Here is a 21,708-nt window from a genome sequence, read left to right on the forward strand (position 1 = left end):
CTAGAGCTACCGCTACACGATGGGGGAGGGATGGAGGGACTATATTGTGCATGGCCGAACCGCTCGTCTCCGCGGCAGGCGCGGACGCATCACGTGACCGGAGCAGCTGAGGACGTTTCCCCCTCCTCTCGGGGAGCGTTGAGGCGGGGGGGAGGGGGATGTTCAACCGCCAACAAAGACTGGGCGCTCGCATGGGAGGCATCACGCAATTCGCCACGTGGGAAACAGGGCGCTGATTGGCCGGAGGGGGCTTGTTCACCGTCGCTGTGAGCTGCTATTGGCCAGGGCCCGACGGCGGCCAGATGCTGAGGGAAGGGGGAGTCGGGCAAGCGGCAGCACCGGGCAGGGAAATGGCGCCGGGGGGCGGGGGGGGGGAGGCAGTGGGAGCTGGAGCCGTGTTTGTCACCGCAGCCCGGTGCCTGCGCTGATCTGCCCCTGTCGAAGCGGCATGTGTTCCCCGCTTTAACATACAGCGTCCCGTTTTGTTCTGCACATGAAGTCCTGCTGAGGTCAGGCCGGAGCTGGCACGGCTCCCCTGTGGTGCTGAGGCAATGCCGCCATGGCCTCCTGCTCCCTCAGATAACGCTCAGCCCAGGGCAGCGTCAGCCCAAGGCAGCCTTCCCTCCCTGCCGGCCCCACGCATGCAGAGCTCAGATTATGGCTGTTTGGGGACACGGGCTGTGTGTTTGTGTGCGTGATGGCGCCCATGTCTCTGACCTGAGCCCACCAGCCTCGCAGCAGCCATGGCACAGTATTAACCTGGAGTGGTTCACATGGAGCTTGGTTGGAGAGCCGTGCTGCTGAGCAGCCGGGAGCACAGGCCTAATTAGTGCCTTTGTGCAGGAGCTGGAAATGAAGCTGGTTATTCCCCAGCTGTGAAATGAGAACTCCTGTTGTGCAGCTTCATGCTGACGGTTGCTTCTCTCTGCAGACATTACTCAGGCTGGTGTGCACATTAATGGATCACTTAGATTGCCTTACAGTTGTAAAGGACAGTGTCACCTTGGAAAGCATTTAAAATGCAGTTTCACCTGATGTTTGATCTAAATCAATTTACCAGGAAAGAAAGCAGCCCTCTTCCCTCACCCTGCTCCTGGTGATACAGTCCAGCCAGCCCAGCTGCCCCTCAAGGAGCCAGTGCAGCCAGCAAACCCAGAGGAAACTCACAGGGCTCAACAGTTTTCTCCTGGTTTCAGTCCCTTCATCCTTTCACTGGGGTCAGACAAGCACCAGTGGGCTGGGAGGATGGATACCTGTGTGCTTCCTCACCATGCCAGAGCTATCTGGCTTCAAATGGTTGCTTCTCCACACTGTCAACCTTGCAGCATGCCATCAGCTCTGAGAGCCACAGTGGGTCCTTGCTTGTTCAAACATCATCGTCCTGCAGGTCAAATTGCTCTTGGCTACTTCTGCAGAAGGCTCCACTGTTTTCTAGTTAGTATTTGTGCAAAGCTGTGGCCTTCACTGAGTTTGCTCAGGTGTAACTGCCTGGAACTTATTAAACAGTTTGACTGGCAGTTTGTGAGGGCAGCCATGACCTAATTTCTACTTTCAGCAGTCTGATATTACCATCATCACTACAAACCAAAATATGTCACTCTGCATCTGTGAACTGAATGCTAGCTGCTTAATGAAAAATGTAGTTTTTCCTCCGTGTTGGTTTGTTGGGTTTGTTTTGGTTTGTTTGTGGTTTGGGTTTTTTAAGGCTAGAAGCAAGCACAGATTTTGGAATGACTCATTAAAATGGAGGAGGCAGAGAAAAACGCCCTCCGACAGCAGAAAACGACACAATAGCAGTTGAATGATCTAAGATGATTTTGAGCAATCTAAGATGACTATTCTGTTAAATACACCACGGAGCAGGCAGATCTTGCTTCAAACCAAAATCTGAGGATGCAGCGGCTTTTGAGGGAGCCCAGGGGGTGATTGGCTGGGTGGGCAGCGTCTCCGTGTCCTCACTGGCTAAGGGAGAGCTCTCACAGCCCGTCGTGCCTGCTTGCCCCTCCTTTAAGTGAAAAGAAAAGGGCGATTGTACGCCCATAATCATAGCTAAATAAACAGAAATGCCACGCACACCCAATCCTTCATCTTGAAAAGATAATTACAGATTTCTCCAAAAGGACTCTGGGTATGTGTGAGCAAGAATCACGCAAGCAAAAATGAAATGCACAATGAGGAATTTAACCCAGATCTGCCTGTTTCCTAGCTGCCTGGTTTCCATTTTGTGGGTAAATCTATGTGGAAATTTGTCTGCACTATGAACTCCAGACAGAAATTTTTTAACAATCCCCAATCCAAAATGTGAAATCAGGTAAGCAGAAGCCAGCTGTTTAGTGAACAGCATGTTTTTCTCTGTTCCCTGAAGGACTGCAGAATTACTGTCATTACATAATGTCATGAGCTACGTCCCCAATTCTTTTATAAATCATCTCTCTGCATTTGCACGTTATGTCAGAGGTTTCTCCTTTGTGGCTAGAGTTTTTTGTCTGAGGTAAAAGATACCCCTTTAAGCCCAAGAAATGATTTATTGTACAAAGAAAATGGCGAGTATTTACTAAGCAGAAGAACTACCAGCTACCTGCTACAAACTCAAGTGTGTCTAAAAGCCTTCCTTTCCACCATTAGTGTCTCCACGATTGTGGAGAGAAGTCTGGCAGCTCTGAAGAAAATTGAATTTGCAGTGCAAAAAGGTGGCACATGAATGAAGATTGATTTGTGCCCATGGTTAATGAACTCCTGCTGGGATGTTAACAGCTTTAGCCCCCTGGATGTTGTTTTCCTGCCCTGGGTACCACCTCAGCACAGAGAGCTGCAGTCAGTAGGATCCATCCTGGAGCCAGGCACAGGTGGATGGAGCTGCTCAGCACAGAGCTCGCTGCAGAGCAGTGGCCAAAGTGACCTTGCTGGGGAGTGATAAACTGCCCTGATAAATACAGCACTGCAGAAAGCCACCTCTGGCCAAACAGCAGCACGAGGAGGTGGAAAACTAATACTCTTCCGACCACCCTCCTTCTTTATTAAGATGGAAGGACAATATATGGGTTTAGTTGTTTTGTTTTTTGTTTTTGTTTTGTTTTGTTTTTTTTTAAGTTAACGTTGCAAAAGAAAAAGAGGTTTTCTTTTACCAGCAAGTATACAGGAGATAAACATGCTGAGCGCTACTTTGTTAAATGCACAAAAGACAGGGAGGACGTAGATGTTTCCATAGTAACATCTCACACAGTCTAGCTGGTCTCTGTAGGATGTTCTCAGGGACAGTTGGTGGGGGGGAAGTTCCTGTGGGCTTCTGTAGAAGGGCAGCAAAGCGGGGGGACATATGGCCTTGGCCAGGGCGGTGACTGGTGAACGTAACGGCAATGGTGATGTTTGCTCTTTCCTGGGGCGCTGGGAGAGCCACGGCCAGGGAGAAGCAGCCGCTGCATCAGGCAGGTGCGTGACCCCCACAGTGGCACTGGGCAGGCAGCTTTGGGACCCCACAGAGCCCCAGTGCCCTGTGGAAGGGACAGATGGGCTTTTGGCCGGCCCTGGGCCCTGCTGAGGTGGCTAAGAAGGAGGGGGCATTGCCCGCTGGGCAGAAGGATGAGTGTGAGGGCAAGTCCCCAAGGGGATTCTCGTGATAATTTCTGTCCTTTGAACCTTCCATCAGAAGAGGCAGGAGGCCTGACCCTGCACTTCCACAAGCAAAGCGTTTCCAGAGGCCATCAGGAATTTTTCCTGGAGACAGAGTGCCGAGGGAAGCACAACAGAGGAATGAGGCAAAGCAGCTGGACATTCTGAGCAATTTTGAGGGAGAGTTACCTACAACCTCTACAACGCAGGCTAATTCGCAGTGCTTAGTTGCTTCTCTCCTCATGCGGCACAAATAGATATGTGAAGGATTTTTCTTGCCAGCTTCTCATTGTAAGCTCTTTAGGGATTGCTATGTAGACGTTCCATTTTAAAACTAGATTGAAAAGCAAATATATGTGATTAAAGATCAGGCTGGGAGGTATTAGCGTCCATCTTTTATTACATACAAACAGAAAATAAGTTAGCCGTATGCTCTGCCTCGTTTGTTTTGGACTAGTACAGCAAATGGAATCTTTAATAAATCATTCATTGCTTACCCACCCCCTCACTGTCTTCTGTTTCCATCCTGTTATGTAAATACCACTGACACTTGAAATGAGACTAATAAAAAAAAAAAAGGATTAAATCTGCAATTTACATTTGCAACTTACAGTTCAATTATTTTAGACGGACGTGGAAACAATCCTGGTTGTCCACCTACATATTTCTTACTGAACAAATGTGGGCATGCCAAGCACGCGCTGATAGCTCACAAAATATGGCTCTCCAGAGGCTTAGTTACTCAGAATCAGCCAGGCTGTGGCCAGCTGCCACAAGTAAAAACATTGTGCAGATCTGCTAAGAGGGAGGTGAGTTTTAACTTGTAACTTGCCCAAGCATGAATTTCCTGAGCAAAGCTACAACTGGTTGAAAATTATGTTTAGCAAAAAAATATGTGTGAAGAGGGGGAGGATGAGGGAGCCCTGGGTTTTGTTCAGACCATCAGGGGATTTTTTCTTTTTTGCTGTTTTCTTCTCATACAGACTTGTTTTATGATGATGAAAGGTCTTGGGGGTCAAGAATAATCCCTCATGTGTATTAGCACATGTGGGAGCAGTTTAGTACACAGACAAAAAGCCTTCCAGTTGTCCAAGCAATAAAGGAACAGAAACGTATCTCATGGCAACTGTTGTTCTTCACAAGGCTGTAGTTAACGTGTCCCCCAGTGCAGACTGAATTCACTGCCCATCAAAATGTATGTATTTTTACGTTATCAGCATCTGCTAGAGTCGCACACCTTCCAAGTTCCTTACACCTTCTGTGCACGTTCCTTTTTTTCCTTGCAGTGCAAAGTTAGCAGGAGCCATGGCCTGACAAACAGGTGTGGATTATGCGACTGCAGTGTCTCAGACAGCTACAGACACCAGTGGGTGAATGAACACCCTGTTGCCACGTCCGTGGATTTGTCTTTTGCTGTCTCAGTGCCCCTTAGACCTGTCAGAATGAGGACAACGTGCTGTATGGCTCCAACAGCAATTATGCCGCTCCCCTGAACCTGACATGTGAACTAGCGGCTTGGGCTGAAACATGTGGAGAAGTCATTTGAACTTGAGTTATTCCAGCCTCTCTGGTCAGTGGCAGGGGATGCACAAAGAAAGGTTGATAACACCAGCCGACACTCTGCATGCTTCATCTGGGGATTTGTTTTTAACTTCACAGAAGTTTAGAGTGTCTTGATAAGGCTGGGATGTCCCCTTAATGAAATAAACCAGGATCCTGGGGATATTATGTATGTGTGTGATATCTCTTTGATGCTGGCAGGTGGCTTCTGCAGGAACACAGACAAACCAGGTAGTTCAGATGAAGCTCTGAAACTCATTTGGGGATAAATCACCATTGAGGCTGCAGGTCCCTATGTCCCTCAGGAGGAACACTGCAGATGTTATTTGGGAATATTTTATTCTTTGTGGGCAGCAGCTGCTCAGTGGCTGGAATTTACCAGCAGACTTCCATCTGTTTTAATATATACTTGTTGACAGGGAAGGAGAGAGAAGTTCCTGGCGGATGTTGACGCAGTCGGGATATCATTTGGTATATAGCTCTTTCCTGAATGACTGTCATTTTCCCTCCTGAGGTCTCTGTGTTAAGAGATCTGGCAAAGGCTGCCAGAATGAAGATTCTTTCAGAAGACTTTGAGACTGCTCTGCTCCCCGTACTTGCACATGGTCTTGTGGGTGGCCACCCCAGGTGCATTACAGGGGGACTGGCTATGGGCAAGCTGGATAATAGCCCCTAAATATGACTTTGTGGCCAAAGTATCATATTGACTACATGCTCTGTGGCTTCTCAACCTGCTGTCCCTCTTCCTTGTACCGCTGTGGTGCTGGGGGAGGGAGGTTTGCAGTTCTTTTAGCAGGAGGAGGTTTCTGTGCTGGAGCATGGAGGGAGCTCGTTTGAGACTGAAGCCAGGTCTGTCTGAAGAACCAGCCACAGCAACTCACCTCTGCTGGGGAGGTGCTGCTGGCCTGCTCTTCTGGCACTCAGCGTGAGACTTTGGTGAGACCTTGTCCTGGGATTGCAATGATGGTAGACACCTCCTCGGGGTCTGAGCAACATAGGCACTGTTCAGAAAGGTAACATTTGAGCCCTCCATCTTAGTCATGCAGTCTCAATGAGACTGATTTGGGTGCAGAACACTTGTCAGAAATATGGGTCTCCCTGAGGCAGGACAGGCTCTGTCTGAGCACGAAAGGGTGGACTCTCCCAGACCACAAGGTCTGCGAGTCCAGTCTGCTGGTGGCACCAAGTATCTTCCTTTGCAGTGCAAAGTGGTGGACTGAAGATGGGTCTCTCTATTTTTACTAACCTTACATAAGAAAGAAATAAAAAAAAAAAAAAAAAAGAGAAGGGCTCCTAATCCAAATCACTGCTGATTACTCAAGAAAAGGCACTGAACTAGATGGTTGCTACTGTCTCTCTCATGGCCACAGGCAGCGATTTAGAAAAGAGAAGGTTTGTGCCTTGGTCACGCGCTTGCCTCAGCAGAACCCCCAACCTCCACTTGAATGCCAGGAAGCTGGGACCTTTGCCAACATCTCTCTAACAAGCAACGTGGGAGCTGCAGCTCCGTAGCCTGTGGGATTTCTGACTCTTGTACTACCTTTGCTTCAGCGTATCTCGGGCTCTCTGACAGCATATCACCGCTGCTACAAACAACCAGGAGTTGGACATAATTCAAATTGTATTATCTATATAAGTGGCAGTAGTTATTATATCCAAGGCCGTCAACTATCCTCTGTGCTAAATAAATTCAGGAGTTTGAAGGCAAATATGTCTTTCTGCCATACTGCTCACAGGAGTGATTGTTTCCTGCCTTTCAAAGTGAATACGGAGCCTGCCAGGATGAGTTTTGAAGTAATGTCTGTCATGGGACAGGTAAAGAGCCAACATGCTCCATCATTTGCCATCTACACCTTGTGTCTATTGCCTGTTAGGTCTCTGTCCTTTCCAGGGCTGAGCAGAATGAGACCAGGAGAATCTTACAGGACTGGGATCATTGCAGTGGGATGCCCAATGGGACTGTGTATCACCCCTGCCATTGCCTCTGCAAAATGGTAATTCTGCCACAGTGGGAGGCAGGGGACGGGGTGGGCTTGTGCTGAACCGAGGAAACTGTTGCCTAAAAATAGAAAATCTAAAACAAAACTGAAAACTCAAGCAAGCAACTTTTGCCCATTATTTGTATAGAGAAGGCTTTGCATGAAGAATGTGGTTAGAATTGATATATATATTTCCCCTAAGAAGCTTAGCACCAAGTGTTAATAGACAGATCAAAGAGCTACTTAGCCACTGGAGCCAGGAAAATTGAACCAGGGCAGCAAAATAAAAATCAATCCAACTTTTAGTGTGTTTAAAGTGATTTTGTTCAGAACTGAGTTCTGAGTAAGCACACAGGAAAGCTTAAAATCATGAAAAGTTTGAGGTCCATGAGCCAAATTATGTCTCTCACTCTCCTGCTATTCATAAAATGGCAGTAACACTTTTTGTGTATGGAATTATTTTAGATCTCCCCTGCCTTGCCCATTGCTCTGACCACCCTCTTTCATCTTACCGTTAGCAAGATTATTCCCCAGGATCACGTACTCTAAAGATATTATCGGCCTGCTCATTTCTGGCTCCATGATTTGTGAATACCACTGTCCTTCTCAGAGCATGCTAGCAAAACTTTTACACTGTGCTATCCCTGATTGTGTAGGGGACACACTTGTTATATGAGAGCTATTTTAAGGTTTTGAATCTTAGAAAAAAGGGAGGATATTTCTTGAATACCTCAGATCATAAAACTCAGGCTGACAAGGATAAAGATAAAATCCAGATACCTCAAACAGTTCCCCAAGCGTCCAGACTGCAGCAGTCCTGCAAGGGCTGGAAGCCAATGCTGGGTTTCACTGGTAGGAGGGAGAATCTCCCATTTCTTGCCTGCTGCATCTGTGGGTAAAGCTCAACGTTTCAAGACACAGTCCCAGATTCACTGAGCCATGCCGGAGCCATTGAATCATACCTAGTGCAGGTAGTGGGCCAATATATTTTATCTTATCTGGAAGAGAAACTCCTCGTTTGGAAGAGGCTCCTTTTTTTTCCATGAGACTAAATTTAAAAAGCACCAGCTGTTTGCAGCTTTGCTGGAGTTTGGAATATTAAAATAAACCTTAAAAAAAACAGAGTTGGTTAAGAATTTGGGGGAAAAAAGAAACATTCAACATACAGTTCAACACTTCAGCATGATAAATCTCAAATTTGGGGTACATTCACTTTCTCCAAGCCTAAGATTAGCTACAGAATAGTCAGGCTGGAATTTATTTATTTTCATAATGAAGACATGTGAAAATAAATAAGTAAAATGTGACCTCAGCTACATTAATTTCCAGGACATGACTGTGGTTACACAACAAAATGTGCAAAATATTTTGCTTTTTCCAAAATTCACTCTCCTCCTAAGCTGTTTGTTCCTTAGGCTAAAAACAAAAGAAATGCTGAGTCTTTGCAGCCTAAAGAACCATTTATGTTCTTCTTTGTAGCAACCTTTTGCATACTTGAAATAATTATCCTCACTCCCCTCAATTATTTCTTCTCTCCATTAAACAAACCCTATCTTTTGATCTTTCTTCTCTATTCATGCCGGGACAGCTTTTATGCAAAGGTGCATTAACATTAAACATGTATTACAAGCTCTAGGCTTTCCAGGGGTATTAACTTGGGGGGGTAATACCTGGTACAGATTCCACAGAGCAGCTTGCTTTAGCTGTTCCCATAAAACTTATGACTTGAAATGTGCTTGATCTCATCTGATCTGTTTCTACCACAGAACAGATTAAAGGAAAAACAAAATAAAAGCAAACCAAAACAACACTGACCTAGAGTATCAGGGAAAAAAATGTTAAGAGATGTAGACTCCCTTTCTTTCGTAAACACATCCTCTAAAATAGTTAAATGTTAATTGCAGAGTCCTCATTAAAACAGGTCTCACAAGTGAATGTTGTCACCATAAGGTCCAACACTTCTGCCCCGCCTTCCCAAGCAGGCACATAAACTGAGTCTTACTGAGAAGAGCTTCAATACACCGTGCACAGGCCAGTGGCCCACCAGCCTCCTCATCTCCCCCAGACTGATACTTGGATAAAAGAGAAGGGCATTTGGGGCGGGTGGGGAGAGAAGAGAGAACTGGCACCTAGAAATCAGCGTGTGACTGAGCAAGGGCGGGGGAGCCTGCACAGAAAGCTTTAATATTAAAGAGGCACAGAAGCCTGTGAAGTCTGGGGAGCCACATGAAAGGCAGGTGCCTGTCCGGGCACGCAGGGTATCAGGGAAAGGAGGGGAGGCACAGCACCGTAACTGCGCATCATCTTATGACTCGTGCAAACGCTGCCAGGAGCCAGCACGCGGCGGTACCCAGGTGATTGCTCTCTCGAGGCAAGTTGCAGAGCTGCAAAGGGAAAGCAAGTGAATCAGCAAGGGGCATGTTGGTCCCCAAGCACTGGTGTGGTGCAGAATTATGTCAGCATAAAGGGGATGCACAGAGACAAAAGCAGAGATGCAGCTTTGTTTATAAACACACCAGAGACAACAAGGTTACTGTGGAAAGTCATTTTATTTCAGAATTTCACGCATTCTGTCACAGACCATGCACTTAAGACTTTCCCCTTTGCAAATCCACAGCCTCCAGGCCTGGGAAAGAGGGACAACCTCTCTTTGCTTCACACTGTGAATACCCACATGCTAAGAGCAAGGGCCCTGATGGCAGCTTGCAAGGAGGCACAAAGCAGCCTCTTGTTTCCACAATTGCTTTTAAACACTGGAACAGAAATTCATCTGACTTAAAGGATTAGCTGTGTAACTCAGCAGCAGTGAAACCCCACTACTGAACAAGTTGGTCCTTGCCCTGCAGTAACAGGAACAAGACTACAATCTCACGGGAAGCTCAGGTGAGCTAAGCTATAGCAGGACTCACCAAGGCATTCTTGGAGCCCAGGCAGCAAACAATAAAAGACACACACTGGGCTTTCTTACAATCAATTTGTCTCTGAGCTCCTCTGCCAGGAAGGTGGCTGGGAGCTGCCCTTTTCACATTCAGCTTTAGGTCCTCCTGCTCTGTGCTACAGCTTTGACTCAGAAGGAGCTGACCTCTAGGTAAGACAGCCCGCTGGGCTGTACGTCAACACGTGTACTGCATTTAATACTGAAAGGTGCCAGTTTGAAAGAGCCTGCAACAGTGTGACCCACAGGCTGGGTACAACATTATTCTAAGTTTCCTGCAGACTTACCCTGCTCCTTCTTCCCTGCCTCTGTTGCCCCTTACGCTTGACCCTGCTCTTGAAATACTCCTAGTTGCGGTGTCTCTGTGACCCATTACATCTTTGGCCTTTGCTGAGACTGCCACTGCCAGGGCAGCTGTTGTCTGCTGTGGTGGCTGCCTGTGGGAAGTGAGCATCTGCCTCCTCTGCTAGCTTGGAGGAGGGAAAAAACTGAAGGGAAGAAATGATGGAAGTGAGTCAAAGTGGAGTACAGTCTACAGAAGAGGCAAAAGACAGCTTCAGTCTCCATTTGATACACCAATTGAACTCAATAGCAGCAAGAAATGGCCACAAAATATTAATTCATTAGGTTGCCAGGAAGAAAAAGCATTCATGTAAAAAAAAAAAAAACCACCAAACATCTATGTACAGATATGTATGTGACAAGTGCTCTCAAGCCACCTCAAACAGTGGCTTCCTGCTTACGTCCCACCTTTTTCGTATCTACAGTTTTGATCATTCCAAACCATGTTGCTGCTCAGTTCTATGTGAAGACCATGGTATTGGAGTCAGCACCAAGTAAGGGTGAGATCACACTGAAGGAATGAACTTACGGGGAACTCCTGACAACCCTGATATTTTAATATTTTTTGTTGACCTTCAAGTAATTAGAAGACAGGGGAATTTTCCCCAATAGTGTGTAGGCTCCAAGTCTCATCTGTCTGCTTTCAGGGTAGGAAGGCTGACATCAGAAAGGCAGTGGAAGACAGGGAAAGGAAGAGGGGTAAAAATCTGGGAACCAGAGTGTAGCGCAATCAACAGCTGACCAACACTGACTGCTGCAAAACTTACAAAACACAAAATCATACAAACGGAATTTCTGTTTTATAGACTACAGTCTTTATATACACACACAAACCTCAAAGTACGCATCTGGCAGTCTAGAAAATACCAGTACCCTAATGATTAAATAATTTAAAATGCAATGTTGCGTTATCACTGTATATGGAATACTATCTGACACATTGGCTAAAATGGATGGATTGTCTGAGAAAGATGCTCCCTCCATCATCTCACCAGCACTGCCTCTAAAAAGAAAAGAAGGGCTATAGACTCCCCTCAGTGTTCTGCTCCTGAAACTCACCTTGAAAGTTCTCTGTCAAAGAGAAGTAAGTCCTGAGAGGAAGGAAAGAGAAAAGGATTCTTGCTGCCTCCAAACTCTGCTGCCGCAGTACCCCTCTCCATTGTCCAGGAAGGCTGGACAGCAAGGGGAAAAAAATAAAAGGTGCTAAAACTGGAGAAAGGCAAGTATCTGTAACGAGACTGGTCTTTGGAGAGAGACACAGCGCCAGACTCAGGACGGCCCCCTCCCTCCCCTGTTGTGACCACAGAGGCCAGAAGGCTAAATGCAGAATAGTATGCAGAGTCCACGTGGCTGGTGTAGGAGACAGGAACAGTGCAGGAGCTGCCCCCCAAAACCTGGACCGCAGTCCAAGTAGCAGATGGGAGGGCAGCCAGGGGAGAAGGGCTTGACAGCAGCCATAAACCAGCATGGGCAGAACTGCAGTACCAACACATCCAAACAGACTGAGTGGGAAGGTGTGCCCTCATCAGCTTTCTAAGAGTCACTGTAAACTGGGAGCACTGGAAAGTCAGCCCATGGGTATGAGGAAGAGGACAGACAGGCTCAGTCTGAGGTGGCTGGGGAGGGGACTAAAACACACACTGAGAACAGATGGCAACGCCAACATATCTCTGAATGCCAGCTCTGCATAGGTACCCTAACATCAGTGTATGGGACAGAACCTTGCTGATGACATCAGGTCAGTCCTATCACCTTCACAGACCTATAGCTGATGAGAATCTGGCTAACATGTGCTTACTGCAAAGCCCTTTGAGGCACAGACTTGCTTCTACCTCCTATAAACCAGAACAGCCATAAGCTCTTGGGGAAAAGATGAAAAAAAATAAAGGCAAAAAAAAAAAAGCCCGTTCCCATGTGTCTCTCCCACCCCTCCCCTATAATCAGCCTCTCTTCCTCCAGGCCAGAGAGAGACATCCAAGGAGCCGCCCTGTTCCCCATTCCCAGGGCCATTCCCACCAGCAATACCCAGCAGATCTGGCTGGGCAGGAATGGCAAGCCCTGCTCCTTCGGCCTCATCACACCACCAGACCACAAAGGTATCTTCTTCCCCTATGACAGCTTCAGTCAGAATTGCCCACGCTGCAGGTTGTGTTGCAGCAAACTGGACAAACCTCAGTCCTCATTCCTGAAGGCAGCTTGCAAAGGATGAGAAGGCTCCACCGGGGAAGGAGCCATGGGCATTCTCCTCTTCCAGGCTCTATGACCCTAAATACTGCCAGTGTAATCATTAACCACTCAGAAAGACGACAAACAGTTCTATCCAAAACACCTCAGTCTGCCCTGCATGACTGGATCAAAGGGACAAAAAAGCAGAGGAAAAAAAAAGGAAGAGAGTGTGGTACAGCAGAGAAGAAGAAACATGGGGCAAAGACGGACTGAAGGAAAGGACCTCAATGAAAATCTGCTAAAATTGTCACTGAATTTACCAGCCCAGTTCCACCTTCTTTGGACCGAAATATACTCACTGCAGTAAGTGTACTACAGGAGAAAGAAGTGCATAGTTTTGGTTCATTTTTCTGATAGACTCTTAAACATCAGCAGAATTTATGCAAAAAATCTTAAAGCTGCTGTTTTAGCTTCTTTTCCCTAGCCAATGGGTACCAGGTGGGGCAGAGATGGTGGAAATGGACCGGTAGCACCAAAAAATTCAGTGGGAGCACCGACTCCACAGCAGGAAACAATAACCGAAAGGAGACAAGACAGAGAAAAGTGGAGGAGACATATTTCGCAGAAATCCAAGTCCACCTTGGCTAAACCCTATCAAGACTTCCTTAGGTAAGGCCTCATTACGTCTGCAGCAAAACCTCTGGTTCTGACAGAGAGCTGTAGAGGGTATAGCCCAACTCATCCACTTCTTCAGGGGTGAGCTCTGAAAATAAGTTCACCTTGGGGTTCAGAGCACTAGGGAGGACGCCTGCCTCCAGGTAGTGGATCAACCCCTTCAGTGCCTGCAAGAAGCGATCAGCCAGCATGTCCTGGGACCAGTTGGACTCCTCCTGGGAGAGGTGCAGGATGACATTGGTCAGCTGGCTGGCAGTGAGGTGGCCCAGGGCTGGGTTGGACTTGCATATTGCTTTGAAGATTTTCAGGCACAAGCAGCGACAGCCAGAATCACACTGGTCCAGGGCTCGCAGCCGAGCCGTTTCTGCTGGCCGCAGGCTCAGTCTCCACAGATTGTCATTCTGGGCCAGTCGATGGGGTTTGGCCACAAGGATGATGTCACCCAGTGTCAGGGATGGTAGGAAGTCAATAAAAAGATGCCGTTCTGGATCATACTGGACTTCTAGTGTCAAATCTGCTGGGGGAGCTGCTGGACGGATCACATAATCCAAGAGAGTCCCAATTGCTGGCCAATTGATGGAGCCAGCTACAACTTTCTCAAAGGTGTCTGCTACAGCTTTGGGGGAAAGGTAACCTCCCACCACACAGCGGTCCCAGTAGCTGCTCCCACGGGGAAAGTACTCTGGGTTTTCCCGACGCACCAAGTAGAAGCCAGGAATGTTCATGATGGTTTCCTCCCCAGGGATGCACGACCACAGGTTCTGCTCCAGCATCAGAGGCACAATGAGCTGGATGTGGTCAGCTGTGACTACCTTTCACAAGAGAGAAAAGTCGGTAAGGACAAGCCTTCCCCCTTCACATGCAGTTTTATTCACCACCTTTAGATAGCCTTCCTTTTGGAATAAGGATTCAGCTGTCTCAATCTCCTCTCTGTGTGGGATTCATAGCCTCCCTTTGCAAAAAACATTCTGAGGGATTCTTTCCCATAGTCAGTGGGAAAATTCTAGGGTATAACCCAAGCTAGTCCTTATACAGTATGTGCTATTTAGAGATCTTTAAATACTTCAGGACCTGACATGAACTGCATGCAGATGAATCATTTTGCCTCCTATTGCTCTGAGTCCACTCCTTGGAAGTGAGATGCAGCTGGCCCAGGGCACAGCAACACTACACAATAATTTAAAACAGGAGACAAAGTATTAAGTTTCTAGACAGGGTTAAGTTGCCATGGTTTAATCATCCCAGGCTACAACTAGGTACTGCCCTCACTCGGTCTGCCACGTTATTTGGAAAAAGGTCATTAAAGATCCCTTTTCACCAAAGTCATTAAGACCCCACATCTAAGTTTCACTGGACACTCGACACTCCATTCCAGAGCTCTGACTCAAACAAAAAAGTGTGCCTCTGAATCACTCACTATAGCCATGGGCATCTTGCCATCAGGGAGATATGCAGCAGGGACTGCTGTCCAATCCAGGTCTGTCATGCATTAATAAAAAAAAAAAAAAAAAAAAGAGTAGGGAAGAACCTAGGAGTTCTAAGGGAATATCATGCATTTGGAAGGAGACAGAAGGGACAGAGAGAAAACAGAGGACTACCAGAGAAACTGCAAGAACAACACAGCTAAAAGGAGAGACAGAGGGAAAGGAATGAAGGGCTGAGATAATCTGGAGAAATAAAACAGCAAAAAGCAAATGCTTTGCAGACAAGACCAGAGCAGCCCGGTCAAGCCTGTTCAAACAGTGTTGCAGAAACCAAGACATGGCTCCATGATGGGAAAGGTGACACCAGGAGCCTTCCCATTAGAGAGGAATGTTGTGCTGAGCCAGCACTGCCAACAGGGAAGCCCAAAATGTCCCTGCCTAGTCAGCCTTCTGAATAATGACCCGTCACGTGGCCCCAAGAATTACCTGCAGGTCATCGTACAGGCTGCCGCTGAGGTACATGTCACGCAGGGGCATGTCCGGCAGCTTGGCACGTAAGAAGCTGCGCAGCTCAGCACAGATATCCACCGCTGCCTGCTTGGCCCGGGCCTGCTCCTCCGCTGGGATGGCCACCTTCCTCCGGTAATAAGCAAAGAGCTTTTCTTGCAGAGACAGACGAAGGCGGGATTTTTTCAGCTCCACTTGGCTCCTCTTGGCAGATGGCTTCAGCTTTGTGGGTCGGAAAAAGTCTGCAAGACAGAAGGAAAACTGTTGATCGTCTGAAGTGCTTCACTGTGAACTGATCCACAGAAGAAAATAGGCACCGTGGAAGCACAGACTCCTCGGTCTCAAGAAGCTTTCAGCAGACATTTCTGCATGCATTACACATGTACCAGTCGAAAGGGAGGTGTTGAGAAACTTTAAAAGCTACAAGAATCAAACCAGATGAAAACAAGTTACTAGATTTGGAATTTTGCCGGAACAAGACTAATGTCATGTACAAGGAAGTAATTTTAATGACTACATGGGCAGTATCTCAGTTCAATTTCATAAAAAATTCAGCACCATTACCATTTGGGCTTTTAACATGATGCCAAAGCGGTGGATAAAACACTCTTGAACAACCATTCCTATCTCCTTAAGTTTTTAACATTATAATGGATTTTTACAAATTATCAGCAAACTCCAGTCCTGACTAGAGTACAAGATCTGAGAAGATCATGCCACTTGGAAGTGAAATAGTTGTCAGAACTCTGATCATCACTTATCAGGACACTGAGCTGACAGATCTTGGGCCAGCAGAACTCAGGCAATCAGAGCCCCAATGAAAACTTACCTCAAACTTTCACTGACTGAAGAGGAGAGAGCACACTCTCAGGCACATATCAGCAATACAGTGCTCTACACTGCTGGCTGACTTATTAAGTGATGTCAAATGTGCAGAGATTCTCTAAGCCCCTTTTTCTCTCACAGGTTGCCTAAAGAAATAAGTCAATGCTTCCCATCTATCTTTCAGACTTCTTGTAACATGGAACAGGAGCTTCAGAAGTTATCAACAAGAATTAAGGAAGAATGTAAGAGGTTTTTGGAAGGGCTGTGGTACTGAACAGGTGCAGGAGAAACCCCCAAGTCAGTGGCCTCACTAAGACAATCAGCTGTTGTGCATTTATTTGGCAACAGGCATTTGGCCATGCAGCACATGCAGAATGGCTGACCAAGCCATACACAGACCCATCTCGCTCAACCCCAGCAGTTGCTGTCTCTTGTCCCATGGGGTCTTTTGGACAGATTTGAGGGTTTGTGTGAAAAGGAAATGGCCTGAAAAATCATAAGGAACCAGACTTCATTGTCTGTTCGTGAAAAAGCGCTTTTTTTTTTCTCAGTCTTAAGTTTAGATTTATTTTTAAGTCAAGAGTGCAAGACACCATCATCAATTGTTTTACTGCTCAATCTTAGTCTTTTGGGACTCCAATCAAATTATCTAGGCCCCATTTAACACAGCTATCTAGTTATTTAACATTTCCTCGACAAAAAACCCATTGCCATCCTGAAACTGACTTTCTTGCAGAGAATCTGGAAATCAAGTTTAAAACTTGGTCCTGATTTTCATTTTAAATCTCTACATGTAAATCTCCCAAAATGACCAGGACTAGAAAGTGAAATTTGGTGAGAGAAAACCAACGAAACACTGATGGACTCTAAATTACTTATTATCCCACTGGGAAAGATGACTACAGGTCACTTTTTACAGCTTGATGAATTCAGTGATAAGCAGCACTAAACAAGCAAACAGCATTAAAGAATTTATTTTAAAAAATGGTAGAAATAATATAGGAAATACTGTTATAAATTGCTACTACATTCACAATTTGAATATTCTCCTCTTAAAAGGACACAAACCAACCAGAATGTTCCAAGGAAAGGCAACAAATACCTTCAAAAGAATGGAATGGCTTTTTCTGAGGACCGAAGGTAAGTATTCAGCTAGAAAGATAAAAGACTGAGGAAGAATAAAGCTTAAGACCATGAAGTCGTGAGGGGAATAAAGAACGCAAATAGATTACTATTATTCACTAGTTCCCCATCTGATTTCTAATTCTTGAAGTTACTAATAGACCTGCTTAAAAGAAAAACATCAAAATCCTGGCCTAGACAGAGTATTTTTTTTCCTGTGTTCCTTTAAATGAATACAGGGTTTACGGGTCTGGATGATTTGGCAATGCAGGAGCATCATCCTGCTCCTCACCTGTGTCTGCGGAAGAAGGGTCGGTGGGAAGGGTCTGCAGGGAGCGGCTGAGGTTACTCTTCATGTCCTGGGCCAGCAGGCGTGAGGAGGAGCCCAGCCAGTTTGGCTCTTCCCAGCTTCTCTTTCCCGACTGGCTCAAGCGCGTGGGGCTGCTGGGAGCGCTGATCGCCCGGTCGTACATCTAAAGCAACACCACCAGGCACAGTCTGAGTTGCTAAGGGCCGAACAGTTGCATTTTACCCACCATCCCGGGTCTTTTTGTTCCACTCTCCTTCTTCCCAGCGCCCCCGTGCCCGGGTGCCGCCCCGCTGAACCACAGGCTCACCCGTTTGACAGCCAGTGTGGCAATGCCCAGCATGGCGGCTCCACCCACACCCAGCACCAGCCGGGCATTGGACAGCACGAAGTCGATGGCTGTGCCGATGCCGTTGTCATCTTTCTTCCCTTTGCGCTGCCCAGCGCCTGCCATCGCACCTGGGAGGAGTGGGTGCATGAAACAAATGGATAAAAACACGCAACTCAAACAGTTCAGCCCCCTTCTCCTCCACCCCACACTCAGAGCTCTTGGGGTTTCAGCACAGATCCATAGGGTGGGACCACCTACCCCTGCAGCTTCTTTAATTATCTTCCCTCAAGCCGGTGCTTATTCCCCAACATGCCAGAACAGCACTGACCAAACTCTGCAGTGATGGCATTTCTTTGCTTCCAACTCTGTTTATCACCTGAAGAAAAAGATTCCAAATTTGATGTGGCCTCTCATAATTTAAGCAAGTTTAATTGTGCAATCACCTAATGCTTTTTTAAAAATAAATTAAGGTTTACTTCAGTAATATTTTGCAATAAAATCCTGTACATTATATAAAACTGTATGAACAGCCTTTTTAATTCATGCTTCTCAACCAAAGCATCACATTTTTTACGCCAATTTATTTTACTATTCTCAGTCTAATGTGCATAATTTTGCATCCAGATAAGGCAACGCAGGGATTGTCAACTGCCTGTCCATAACAAATCAGAATCTTCCCAAGAGTTGGCAGGAAGTCTCAGAGCATCCACTCCCAGACTCATTTTTGGACAACAGCTGGTCCCAGATACTTCAAAAAACCCCAAGAATCAGCAGCAGAGACCACAACACACCACAAAGGAAGCAACTCCCTTGCTTTCACCTGACGTTTATTCCTGCCCTCAAGGCTGCAGGGTTTGATTCTCATACAAATCATGTATAACAGGAAAATTAATATCTTCTTACACATGTACTTCTGTTTCCTTCAATTCCCCAATCTTGGTATTTAAATTGAAAGGGTTTCCTTGGTCAAATACACATAGGTGGATCCTCAGTGAACCTACATGAAAACACCAGCAACCTCTTCCAGCCCGACTACAGGTCAGTTTTCTAAGTCAGTTTCAAAGGTTTAGAGCCTGCCTTACTTGCCTGGTTTAAAATTGCCCTTAGGTTCTTCTAAGGCCAAGCTACAATATAAGGAGGAATGTTCCTGCCTTGATGAACCAGAAATACAGTCACTCTTAATCCTCAGGTAGAAATAACGCACTCTTACAAAGTTAACTGTAATACTGGCATAAAAAGCATGGTTATACCATCATAAGTGACCTACCTGTGACCTAATGCATTTGTAAAGAGAACAGGAGAGCCCTCCTGGTGTGCCTGTAGAAGCACCTTCTGTTTTCTTCAAGACAGCGGTGGACAGGAGGTATTAATCATCTCTTTAGGTAGATGAAAGGATTTTGGAAAGAAGAGGGAAATAAGTGGGGTCAAAAGGCTTTACAGGGTCTCTCTAAACCAGGCCCCCGAGTTTACTCTGCAGGAAAGCTTGTCCCTTCTCCAGCTGCCTTTCTTTGTCTTCCAGCTGCTGCAGCCCCTGGTTCTTGCGGAACTCCCGGCGGATGAAAGCGAGGTAGAAATCTCGGTCAGTGTAGCGCAGCCCCCGGCCCTGGCGCAGCAAAGCCCGGTAGAGGGTCAGGACGGCCTCCCGAGACCAGGCGGCCATGGGGGTCGGTGTGCAGAAGGGCGACCTAGAGAGAGGTGACCAAGCAAGGGACCCGAGTCAGCGCTGCCCTTCCCGAGGGTGGCACCGGCTGCCCCCACGGCCTGGCCCCAGACACTGCCCGGGAAGGACGGGTCAGCCGGGGAGAACGGCGCGCCCGAGGGCTCAAGGCCGCACGCCCTGTTGCGGGGAAGCCGGCGGCCCCGCGGCCCGGCCCGGCCCGGCCCTGCCCTGCCCACGGGCACCCGCTCACCACCGAGGTCCCGGGCCGGGGTCGAGCCCACAGACGCCCCGCGGCGACCGACCGCCCCACACTCACCGGGCAAGTCCGCTGGGAGAAAGGGAGATGCTCCGGGCCCCTCACGGCAGCCGCGACCCTCGGGCGGGCCCCGCCGCTTCCCGCCCGGCACCGCTCCCAGGGGCGCCCGGCAACATGGCCGATCCGCTTCCGGGTCGTGACCTCGGCAGCCAATCATAGCGCTCTCTCGCCGGGCCCCAAACCGTCCCTACCGGCGCAGTGACTTCCGGCCGGCGGGCTCCCGAGCGGGGACGGTGGCGCGGCGATGTCTCCCCCTGGCGGCGGGGCGCTGCCGCACGGCGAGCGGGAAGCAGGAGGGGACGCTCCGCCTCGCCCCGCCCTCCCGCCCCGCGAGGCCGCCTCCTGCCGGCGGGGAAGGGAACTGCCGCCGCCAGTTGCTCCCGGTTGGGGCCGGGCCGGGTCGGAGCGGGGCGGGCTAGGCTGGTGCTGGGCTGGTTTGGGGCAGAGCCCCTTGGAGGGTGATGAGGCTGCTTCCTCAGCCGGGACAGCTGTGGGGAAGAGGCTGGGGCGGGGTGGGGGCCGGGAGCTCCCTGAGAGGCGGCAGGTAGGGGCTGAGGGGAGCAGGGCGCGAGTGACCCCTGTGGTGCAGCCTGGAGGGACCCGGCTGGGCCTGGACGGCTTGGGGTGGAGCAGCCGCTGCCCACTGGGGCCTGGGCTGTCAGCACAGGGGTGACGGGGTCTCCCCTTCCCCCTGGGACCTGCAGCTGCCCTGCATGGAGCCAACCTCAGGGTGCTGGGCCTGCTCCACCATGGGCGGTCACATGCGCAACCTGGGCCTGTGTGCTGTGGTGAAACTGGCCTGGCTGTTGGCCTTGGTGTCCCTGTGTGCCTGCAAGGGTGCTCCCCACAACCCAGGACAGCTGGAATAATAATGGGTACTTCCTTCTGTCGCTCAGTCTTTGACAGGCCTAAATGCCGTCAAAGGGCCTCATGTGAGAAAGGCGGAAGGTCAGGACGCTGCAGTGATTTGACTTCCACAGCACAGGCTGTTACGGCTGTCTCCAGCTGTCTGTGCTGGCTGCCATGGGTGATGCAGGGTAAATGGAGAAGGTTTCTTTGGTGCTTCAGGGCAGGCAGAGAACAGTGGGTTAATGCTACGTGTCTGTAGGTACCTCCAACTACTCTGATGCTTTTTACAGAATAACTTACCAAATCCAAGCTCCTTATCTTTATCTCCAAGGAACCCTGGGGTCTGGAACTCTCAAGGGCTCTGGGAGAACGGCAGCAGCTCTCAGCCTCCCCTCCTCTGCCTGAGGAGCTGGCAAGAGCCTCCTGAAGCCAGGACCTTCCACCCTTGTCCAGGTGCAAATCCCCCTTTTCCTTTCTTGCCTTCTTTACTAAATGCCTAGTCTGGGGAGCAATCGTTACTTCTTCGCCATCTCCTCCTCACCAGATCCTACCAAAATATAAAACATAACCGCATGTGCCATGCCTCCCATGGGGGAGAGGGTGAGAGAAAGAACAAGCCCTGCGTGACAGAGGAGGGCCACTTCACGTACTATTCAGCAACATCAGATATGACAGTGATAGAACTGAGCAGGAAGAAAACCAGAAGCTTTGTGCTGGCTCGCTCCGTGCCAATCTCCTCTTGTTCGTTTCCCTTCTGAGATAAACAAACCGAATCGTTTTGATCTCTCTTTGTGAGTGAGTTTGCCATGCCCCTAATCAGCCCTTTCTGAGAAAGGCTTACTTGAACTGCAGACAGTATTCCCAGAGAGGCCACGCTACTGATTTACATAATAGCATTATAATATTTTCCATATTATTCTCCCTTTCTTCCTTCTGCATGCTAATATTTTGTGTGCCTCTTTTTTTTTTTTTTTTAACCTGCATCTACTCAGAACGACAGGGTTTGTGTGTCATCCAGATCCTTTTCTGAGTTGCTAGAGACCATCTGGAGCTTTGTAATTCTTATGTGCAGTTCGTTTTATCTTTTCTGACTTTGCACGT

The 21,708-nt window shown here is 48.1% G+C and overlaps 2 protein-coding genes across 2 annotated transcripts; both read right to left on the reverse strand.

Annotated features, from left to right (window-relative positions):
* Window positions 1–9,678: 9,678 nt before the first annotated feature.
* On the reverse strand, window positions 9,679–19,139 carry MIEF1 (mitochondrial elongation factor 1). Its single transcript, XM_065846096.2, has 5 exons — window positions 19,050–19,139; window positions 17,762–17,910; window positions 17,437–17,617; window positions 15,177–15,439; window positions 9,679–14,078 (listed from the first exon to the last, which is right to left on the reverse strand). The coding sequence occupies exons 2-5, from the start codon at window positions 17,903–17,905 to the stop codon at window positions 13,272–13,274; spliced, it is 1,395 nt and encodes a 464-aa protein (XP_065702168.1). The 5' UTR covers window positions 17,906–17,910; window positions 19,050–19,139; the 3' UTR covers window positions 9,679–13,271.
* A 90-nt stretch (window positions 19,140–19,229) lies between these two features.
* On the reverse strand, window positions 19,230–19,897 carry MIURF (mitochondrial elongation factor 1 upstream open reading frame). The gene is made up of 2 exons (XM_065846108.2): window positions 19,759–19,897; window positions 19,230–19,467 (listed from the first exon to the last, which is right to left on the reverse strand). Exon 2 carries the CDS (start codon window positions 19,440–19,442, stop codon window positions 19,230–19,232), a length of 213 nt encoding a protein of 70 aa, XP_065702180.1. The 5' UTR covers window positions 19,443–19,467; window positions 19,759–19,897.
* Between the last annotated feature and the right edge of the window lie 1,811 nt (window positions 19,898–21,708).

This window comes from Patagioenas fasciata, chromosome 1 (genome assembly GCF_037038585.1).
Source record: "Patagioenas fasciata isolate bPatFas1 chromosome 1, bPatFas1.hap1, whole genome shotgun sequence".
NCBI lineage: Eukaryota > Metazoa > Chordata > Aves > Columbiformes > Columbidae > Patagioenas > Patagioenas fasciata.

Bases quoted from the DNA above. Each gene is read 5' to 3' on its own strand.
- MIEF1 (XM_065846096.2), bottom strand. From the start codon at position 17,905: ATGGCAGGCGCTGGGCAGCGCAAAGGGAAGAAAGATGACAACGGCATC. The intron at 17,618-17,761 runs GTGAGCCTGTGG...GTGTTGCTTTAG, and splicing joins CCACACTGGCTGTCAAACGG to ATGTACGACCGGGCGATCAG. The intron at 15,440-17,436 runs GTGAGGAGCAGG...TCTGTCTTGCAG, and splicing joins CCCTTCTTCCGCAGACACAG to ACTTTTTCCGACCCACAAAG.
- MIURF (XM_065846108.2), bottom strand. From the start codon at position 19,442: ATGGCCGCCTGGTCTCGGGAGGCCGTCCTGACCCTCTACCGGGCTTTG.